This window comes from Lactuca virosa, chromosome 4 (assembly GCF_052849685.1).
Source record: "Lactuca virosa cultivar CGN04683 chromosome 4, Lactuca_virosa_CGN04683_v6, whole genome shotgun sequence".
NCBI lineage: Eukaryota > Viridiplantae > Streptophyta > Magnoliopsida > Asterales > Asteraceae > Lactuca > Lactuca virosa.
Genome location: NC_136429.1, coordinates 479,464,348 through 479,473,729, shown reverse-complemented (window position 1 = coordinate 479,473,729; position 9,382 = coordinate 479,464,348). Strand labels below are relative to the sequence as shown.

General features: G+C 34.7%; 1 protein-coding gene across 1 annotated transcript; it reads right to left on the bottom strand.

Annotated features, from left to right (window-relative positions):
- Nucleotides 1-4,820: 4,820 nt before the first annotated feature.
- Nucleotides 4,821-8,145, bottom strand: LOC145109224 (putative serine/threonine-protein kinase PBL22). The gene is made up of 3 exons (XM_079046345.1): nucleotides 6,793-8,145; nucleotides 6,264-6,458; nucleotides 4,821-5,285 (listed from the first exon to the last, which is right to left on the bottom strand). Exons 1-3 carry the CDS (start codon nucleotides 8,008-8,010, stop codon nucleotides 5,031-5,033), a joined length of 1,668 nt encoding a protein of 555 aa, XP_078902471.1. The 5' UTR covers nucleotides 8,011-8,145; the 3' UTR covers nucleotides 4,821-5,030.
- Between the last annotated feature and the right edge of the window lie 1,237 nt (nucleotides 8,146-9,382).

Sequence of the window (9,382 nt, the reverse complement as noted above, 5' to 3'; positions counted from 1 at the left end):
AATGTGAAAAAGTGGTAAATAATAACTAAGTGTCATATTTATACCCCCTTTTAGGGTTTACGGCCGTAAACACCTTTGTTTAGGGCGTAAACTCCAAACTCTTAGAGTTTTTGGACATTATTCTTGCACAATAAACCCTAGGGCATCCTCTCTCCTGATATCTCCTGAAGTACTAACTTAAAAACACTCAAACTTATTCCAAAAAGCTTGAAAGTTAGCAGAAACTGTTCTGACTTCTATTGAATTGAATGGTTGTACAGAATAGAAATTTCGGGTTGTCACAGACCACCACGGACTATTCTAGACAGTCCAGTGGAACACTAGCAGGCTCGCAACCTGTAGGTGTATTTGAACTGTGTATTCACCAGCTGCACTCTAAAAACCCATTGACACGTATTGCGAGTGGATTCTCAGAAACGATACTGTCGATAAACGAGATAACCATGGCGACTATGAGACTTAGTACCTAAACCCTGACGACTATGCGACGTAGTGCCTGTTGTATAAACCCTGGCGACTATGAGACTTAGTGCCTAAACCCTGGCGACTATGCGACTTAGTGCCTGTCGAGTAAACCCTGGCAACGATGGATTTCGTGCCGATTCCTTAGGATGATCCTTAGGAATGAATGAACGAGGAATAGCTAATTCTTAGGGTAGATCCTTAAGAGTAAAGAAGATAACGGGGATGGGTAATTGGGTTGATTGTTTGATGTTTAAACATAATAATTACATTATTGTGGGTTGAAAACCCTATGTACTCACCAGGTTTCCCAACCTGACCCACTCAGTTTCTTTGTATCACAGGTGTCGATGTGAAGCTACTTTACACTGAGAGATTTAAAAGAGATGTAGATCACTAGTGTAAATAAATGTAAGTTCTGTTTATGCTTATGTTTCTGTATTGATGATGACATCCCAAGGTTTTGAAAATGAATAAAAATACATTTCTTCGGAAATGCTTTGATAACGTATTTATCATGTTTTTCTAGGAACAAATTCCGCAACACTTTTATTAAAGGAGATACTCTGATTTTTATAAAGCATAAACAAAATCGGTCTTTTCTGGCCGTGAAAATGGGGATGTCACATCGTGTGACTTAAATTGAAATATCATCACAATGAATATACATGAAACATAACATAAAAATCACCATGCATTAATACATTACAACCGTCATTGTTCACATCAAGTACATTATTTACATTACATAATTCAAAACATAAATTGTTTATCGATTAACATCACACAAAAGACGTTCAGAAACACGCTTGATAATTCTTCATTCTAACGGTTACCTGAGAACACAAGTTATTTTGAAAACCGTCAACATATATAATTTTGGCGAGTTCATAAGCATGTTTGATGTGTAAATGTTTTGTATTGTTTGTAAAATCCAGAAAATCCGATATTTTCTGTAACAGAAATTGTTTACGAAAAAGGTGTGATGATCCATAAGTATATGTGTGAATGACTTTAAAACATGTAAAAGTGAAATGCCTTTCATAATAGTTTCTTGTATTATAGTTGTTGTAAGTAAAAGTGAATAATGTTGTTCCCCCGGAAAACCCGATGTTTTCCGATATAAATAGTATGATAGTTTTGTATTATTGTATCGTCACAGCGTATGAATATGATTTCTCATGATTACTTAGATGGTAATGGATGTCTATGTGAGTCGTTATAACCATGTATAATAATGACTAATTCGCCTGTCTTGGCATTTTATCGAATGTCGGTCTTGAATTAAGATTTTGTCACCCTAGACTGACCGAGTCTAACTGTAGCGAACATCTCAGGTGTGGGGGAGTCACCCCCGTATAGATCTATACACAAACTCTCGCTCTCCCTCCAGGAGACTCTGATTATAACTACAGACTATGACCGACACTTATTGGTGTCACCCGTTATTTCTCACTAAATCCAAATGAAATTGAATAACATTGTTTCTATAACCCGATTTATGTTTACTTGAATATAAGGTAAGCCTAACATGAAAAGAAAAGAGCACTACAGAGGCCTACTAACTTTGTATGTTATTTCAGGCTGTCGAGTATGCTATGGACACGTTATAGCCCATTAAGTATATGATGAAAGTTTAGGACCATATTAGCAATGCAAGTGGACCACTAAGGCCCAATAGCATGTTAAAGCTGACAAATGCCCATTGGGTATGCAATTGGGTCACCGGAAGCCCAATAAACATGTGTGAATATATTGGATCATTTATAGCTTATCGATTTTAAGTTCGTAGTGTAGGTATTTGTTGTAAGCTGAATGTTTATCCGAAGTGTTAAAATACTTTGACGTTTGATTTATAACGAAACTTTGGTTATACGTATATATATATTTTTAAAACCATGCGTTATAAACTTAATATTTTTAACCAAATAATTTAATATTTGTCTATTTGGCCCAAAAACATTTAGTTTGACCATTTCAGCCCCTTTATCTATAAAAGTGGCACTTTTGGTCCCCTTTTATGAAAATTGACATTTTTTGTCCTTAAACCGTTTTTCTTGACATTTTAGACCCAAACTTTATTTAAATAATAATTTCAGCCCAAAACTATTGTATTTGCCATTTCCAGCCCTTAGTTGAAAAAAAAAGTTTACACTTTTGGCTCAATTTCCGTAAGTTTTACAATTTTGACCCCAAAATCAAAAATTTTGCATTTTTAGTCCAATTTTTTGTATCAAAGTCATTTTCAGCCCCTAAAAATAGTTTATTCACGTTTTAGACTCATAGTTTGTTAAGTTTTCCATTTCAGTCCCTCAACACTTCATTTTTTTCGCAACTTCGGGCCCAAAAACTCGTGAGGCCCAAATTAAAGCCCAATAAGCTAAAATTTATGTTTTTGACCCCTAGAAAAGTGTTATTTTCATAAAAGTCAGATTTTTATGTGAATAATACCATTTTATCCTTATAGAACCGAAAATATTATATTTTATCCAAATCTTTGTTATTTTTGCAAAAATGACACTTATAAGGATTTTGACTTTGTTTTCACTTCTTGAGCCTAAAGACCCTTAGATCTTTGAAGTAAGTTGTTTATTATGTTATTTGTTTATGTATCATTCACACTTTAGCCATAGATTTCAAGATTTAGCAAATAATATCATGTTCTCTCAATATAACCCAAAGAAATCACATATAACAAGCATACACACATAGATCAACACATAGTACTTGTATTCTCCCCCAAAAACATGTAAAAAACGAAAACAAGGGGTATGAACTCACCTTGCTTAGTTGTTCTCAGTTTTGAAGTAGAAATGGAAGAAGATGATGTGATTTTTGGCTTTTATAAACTCTCCTTGTGTAGATCTCGAGTTCTATGGAGTACCAGAGTATGGAACATGAAATAAAATGTTTAAGAAGAATGATTTAGCTTAAAATGGAGTTTATGTATCTAGAAGTTATGGTAACTTACCAAAGATTTGATGATCTAGTGAAAGATCCTCTTGAATGCACCTTAGTTCTTCGAAAATTTGGATGTAGAAGAGAATGTTCTTGAGAGTGTTTGAAGTGTAAGTTTGAAGATGTGTGTGTGTTTGCTTCTTGTTCTCGGCCGAAGGAAGAAAAGAGAGGGAAGAAGAGAGAGGTGTGAGTTGATAGGTGCATGGGGAAGTGTAAGCCTTGCATGTATACATGATGGACAATAGGGAGGTGGCACCTCCTAAGTCCACCCTTATCACCATTCTATTTTTCTTTTTTTTCTTTTTTTTTTATTAATGTTGGGCCGAGTTGGGCTTGGTAAAAGAGACATGGATTAATTTGGCCCACTTCTAGCCTATGTTCGAAATCATGAGGTTCCTAGAAAAATTTTTCAGCCCATTGGGCTCCTTTGGATGGTTCACGGCCTATTTAGCATAACAGAATATGTTTGTGGTCCATTAGGGCTATAATTAGATTAGTCATGGCCCAATAAGGCTTATTGGAGTAGTTTATTTCATTTTAGGCCCAATATGGCCCAAAATGTTAAATCTCATGAAGGTGGGTTAAATTAGAGCCCAATTAAGAGTTCTAAGCCCAAAATAGTCAAATTGGAGACTTATTGGTCCATTAGGCCCAATAAGAAAATCTTAGTCCATATTGGACTTAAACCGGGATTTTTAAGGTTTTCAATCCTTTGTTGACAATTTGAAGTGTTTGTATAGAGTGTTTGATGGAATTTTGTTGTCAATGAATAAACATCATGCATGTTTTCAAGTTTTAGTTACAAATGTTATCATCATTATTATTAGAAAAGCATAGAATTCCTAGTTGTGACATTGTTGGTCCCAAAACCAACATATTTAAACAAGTAATAATGAATATGAATGAAGACAATAGAAATACTGAAAACAAAATATTATCGATTAAAAGGTTTTAATAGTCGAGAGGTAATCAGAGAACAAACTGTAATTATGTACAACCTCTTGATCAGTTACCCCTTATACAAGGGTATCAAAATATATATATATATATATATATATATATATATATATATATATATATATATAACAAAAGATCTAAGATCCTATCCTAACATAGATGATAAATAATGATGGAAATGTAATCCCCAATTAAATGGAAGTCTTCTATTGTGGTAAACCGATATCGTATTGATCCCTGACGCATAAGGATCATATCTTCAATATGTAGGGCTTGAACATTACAGATCTTCATGAAGCTTGATGATGTCATAAGGGGATGCAACCCTTCACAACCATCGGTGGTACTGATGTAATCGTTGACAGAATCAAATTAAAGAGGGTCCTAACAACCTATAACATACATTACTCACCTATACACCAAAACCACGCTCACCCAAAAGGAGAAGGAACAGGAGCAGGTCCCACAAGTGCATCGGACCTCTTAATACTTCCCATACCACAAATAATACACCTAGGAGAACCCAAATCCGAAAATTTAGTCTCGCAAACATCACAAACATCATACCCAATAATCGACAAATGGCTAAGTGTTACACCATATAATTGTGAAGGGTCCTCAAGTGGGTCAATTGACTTATTGGTCAAACCCATTTATACACATATATCAATCAAGCTTCTTAATTCATCTTGTTTACGCGGTGGTGCTTTTGATAAAAGTAATTCAAGCATTTGTTTGGCATATCCGTTATTTTGCACGTCCATATTTCGTTTGATGGCTGTTCGTATGCAATTTATTCTGTGTTTTGCATGGAGTAGTAATGAGCCGAGATGACGTGAGAGTCTTGCCATTTCGTCTTTTGCACTTATTGCACTTGCAACTTTGACCTTTTGTAGTCGCCCGATTTCCTAAGTTTTGATTTTGTAAATTTGTATGAGTTATATGTATGCCAAAAGATTAGAAAAAATTGCAATGTACTTTTGTTGATTTGCTTATTATAGCATCTTTACTTTCGTTTCTTTCTATTACATCACTATAGTTTTGACTTTTTCTTACAAAGTCTACTCTAAAGGATCCATCAAAATTAAGCATTGTATGTTCATGGTTTTTTTTTTCACACACTGTAGTTTGAGAATTTCCAACTAGAGTAATGTACATTCAAAAGAATTTCTTATTGGGACATTGTACTTTCAATTTTTTATCGTACATTTAAAAATCTATCATATTAAAGCATTGCACATTAAAATTTTACTTTTTTCTTATTAAGACAATGTATTCCTTATTGGGACATTGTACTAGGAAACATCATTGTACTTTCAATTTTTTTTCTAATAAGACATTGTACTTTAAAAATTATATCAAATAAAAGCATTGTACATTAAAAAAAAAATTTCTTATTAAAACATTGAATTTTTAATTGGGAGATTGTACTTTGAGAATCATTGTACATTAAAATGTTTTTTTTTCCTTATTAACACATATTTTGAAGAATCTATTAAATTAAAAGCATTGTATTTTAATATTTTTTTAATCTTATTGGGACATTGTGTTTTGAAAATTTCACTCTATTATAGCAGTAGAAATTGGTTTGTATTTCGCGACATTGCTATAATTGGATAAATTTCCAAAATACAATGCTTTAATACGAAGAAATGGAAGCAAAATGTTATAAAAAAAATTGAAAGTACAGTGCTCTTTCTTGCATTTAACCCTTTCATAGAAAAGTATTTTCTGGGAATCTCGATCATACTCACGATTGTGCGCATGTATGTGGATCAAGATTTGAATAATACGAGAGAATGGTGAGTGAGTTCTATTTTAAATTTTGAGAAAGTAAATAATAATAATAATAATAATAATAATAATAATAATAATAATAATAATACCTGAAGTAGGGTGACTGCGATTTTATACTGAGCACAAATTGTGGCTTGTGCCTTTACATCAGCTCCACGAGAATTGTCCTTTGCTAATGCAAGAAAAGCTTCATCAAAACATGATAATGCATCTGGTAGTTGATTCTGTTCAAGATGCACTAGCCCAGTCTTGAAACAAATTGAAGCACCAGCCCCACGTGGAACCTATTATTTATCACAACAAATTTTAATGATGCATATCCTTATTCATTTAAGTACATTTTAGCTCCCTCAATCTTCCTCATTTTTGCAATTCTCATCTCCAAAAGATTTTTCTTGTATTTTTCCTCCTTATTTGACTATATTTTGGTCCCTGGATAACAGATTTTTGCATTTTGTTCTCAAAAACAGTCATGTTTTACTTGGAAACCACAAGGACCAAAACTGTAAGAGAGAAAGTTCCTTACCAAAATTGCAAAAGAGACGAAAGTCCACTACCAAAACCGTAATTTACAATATTTTATATGATGATAAATTTTAAAAAGGAAAACTTATCCACCTGTCCAGGTCGCACAGATGTTGGAGGAGGAGGCTCAGAAACTTTCACTACATTCATAGCTCCCGGACCTTCAAGGGAGCTTAAATCAAGTGGCTGAGTCAACGCCGAAGAATTGACCACCGTCTGATATTCCTCTTCTGTGATGACTATTGGTTTATTGTGCGAACTTAAAACAGATTTGTTTTCTATTGCAGAATCAACTTTGCCTGTGAAAAAAGATGTAAGCTTGTAAATGAATCCTTCTTTTTCAATAATTGGATTGGTGCTTTCTCTTTCTAGTGATAGAATAGACTCGAGCTTGACCACAACCTCCGCCATGGTGGGGCGGTGTTTTGGTTGGGTGTGTAAACAATAGCCTGCTATGCTTGCAAACTCCTTCAAGCCCTTCCTTGAGATTTGTCCTATTAGTCTCGGGTCCATAATTTCATTGAGTTTTCGCTCTTTGATTTGGTGTTGAGCCCAAGCAGCTAAACTCCGTTGTTCTTCATCAATAGTTGAATCTACAGCTTTTCTTCCTGACAACACCTCAAATAGTACAACCCCAAATGCGTAAACATCGGATTTTGTTGTCAATTTTCCTGTATAAAAATAGCACGGATCCATATACCCAAATGTCCCTTTCACAGCTGTGCTCATATGAGTTCGTGACTCATCTATCACCCCAACTTTAGCCAATTCAAAATCTGAAATTTTAGCTGCAAAGTCCGCATCCAACAAAATATTGGAGCTTTTCACATCACGATGTATGACTCCACGTTGAGTTGATGTACCCATGTGAAGGTAATCCAATCCTCGAGCTGCTCCTATACATATCTTGAGTAGTTGTAACCATGATAAAGAGGAATTCGATGAGCAAAGATGATCTTCAAGTGTCCCATTCGGCATGAACTCATAAACCAGAACCATCTCTTTTTCTTCATTGCAATAACCAATTAAGGATACGAGATTACCATGTCGCAGCTTAGAGAGGACCTTGACTTCCGACTCAAATTCATTGGCTCCTTGATTGGACATGGAGTGCAATCGTTTGACTGCAACTTCGGTCATTGACCCGATTTTGGAACATTTATACACCTTGCCGAATCCTCCCCGGCCAATGACTAAAGCCTCGTCGAAGTTTTGGGTTGCCGATTCAATCTCAGCAAGAGTAAAGCGTTGACATGTCTGGTCTTGGAGTATGAAAGAGGAGTTTGTATCCTTCATAGGTTCGGGTAACATCGTGGGTAGCTTTTCCTGACGCTACCTTTGGTTCTTCACGACCGGTATCTCATGTATCCAAAAATAGAGCTTCGGATTTGCCGAAGTAAACTGCTGATTTTGTTTGGTTGTTATTGTGTTGCTAGCGGATGTTCATTAACTCTTGACTTTGTTGGTCTTCAAGTAATTTCCTTTTTTTTTTTCTGATTCATTTTAATTGTCTTTGTAAGAATAAAATTTTTTGGCCGGCGGGAATTTTATAATAATTTTTGTTACAGATAATATATAGTTAGTATCAGAATAACTTAATTATATATTTTTTAGACAAAAAAATAATAATCTAACTTTTCTAATAATTTTCTTAGCATAACCAAAAAATTAAAAAATAAAAATTGAAAAATGAACTATCTAGCCAATAAAATCACATATGGATTTTTAACGGATTGCAGTCTCATTTATTACTATTAGGTTACAATGACCTTTGAGTAGACTACATTTTCACATCACTGTCTCACTAAGGCCATGCGGTATGAGAATTGTTTCACGCGTATGTTTCCTACGTGCATCCTATGTGGAGGGGTTCTCCACTAGTGAACACCACCCCCAATCATAGTGGGTGTCTTGTGGAGTGGTCACCACCACAGACGTCTACGCAACATTTGTCTCTATCTCTCTCTTCCGTTTCTCTCTATCTCTCTCTTCTTCACTAGTAGGTCACTAGTGAACATCACCCCACATGTATAGTAGGTTGGTTGTGAAAGAAGATGATGATGATGTGGAATTACACCTCAGGCATATGGACACCGGATAGCCTAATAGTGCCAGGTTATTAAAATAGGATTTCATATATGCTACAGTAAGTTCAAGGCTATAGTGATCTAGCTACGATAATAAATGTTAGGCAGTAATATTAGTTCACTCTTGTACACCACTGTCACAAGATCTAGATCTGAAGCTGAAAGGATGAAGGACGAATCAACGACGACTATTACATATGGAAATGAGTTCAGTCCTCATTGTCTTCTTCTTCACATTCACACAGTCTTTTCGGTCGTGCAATATTGATTTATTTCTCAACAAAAACTAGGTATGCAAGGCAACATAGAAAACCAAAATTATGTTAGACAAATACATATATCATCAATCATATTGTTGTTGATAATAGCAAGATACTTTCAATAGAAAGTAATTAATCATCTTTTTGTACAACATAATAGAAGAAAACAAATGCTAAAACTCCAAAGAAATACAAATCCAATAATCCAAACGCTCTACAAACTATTACGGTGGAAGAACAACCGCACAACACACTAGTACAAAATTGGGCTATATCGACGTAAAAAAGAAATTTATGTCGGGTTTTTTTTTAAGAACATGAGAGGAAAGATCACAT

What these genes read in the sequence shown, in the direction of transcription:
- LOC145109224 (XM_079046345.1), bottom strand. Translation starts at nt 8,010, where the DNA reads ATGTTACCCGAACCTATGAAGGATACAAACTCCTCTTTCATACTCCAA. An exon ending in CATCTGTGCGACCTGGACAG is followed by an intron (nt 6,459 to 6,792) that starts GTGGATAAGTTT and finishes GATAAATAATAG; the next exon opens with GTTCCACGTGGGGCTGGTGC. An exon ending in TCGCAGTCACCCTACTTCAG is followed by an intron (nt 5,286 to 6,263) that starts GTATTATTATTA and finishes ATCAAAACTTAG; the next exon opens with GAAATCGGGCGACTACAAAA.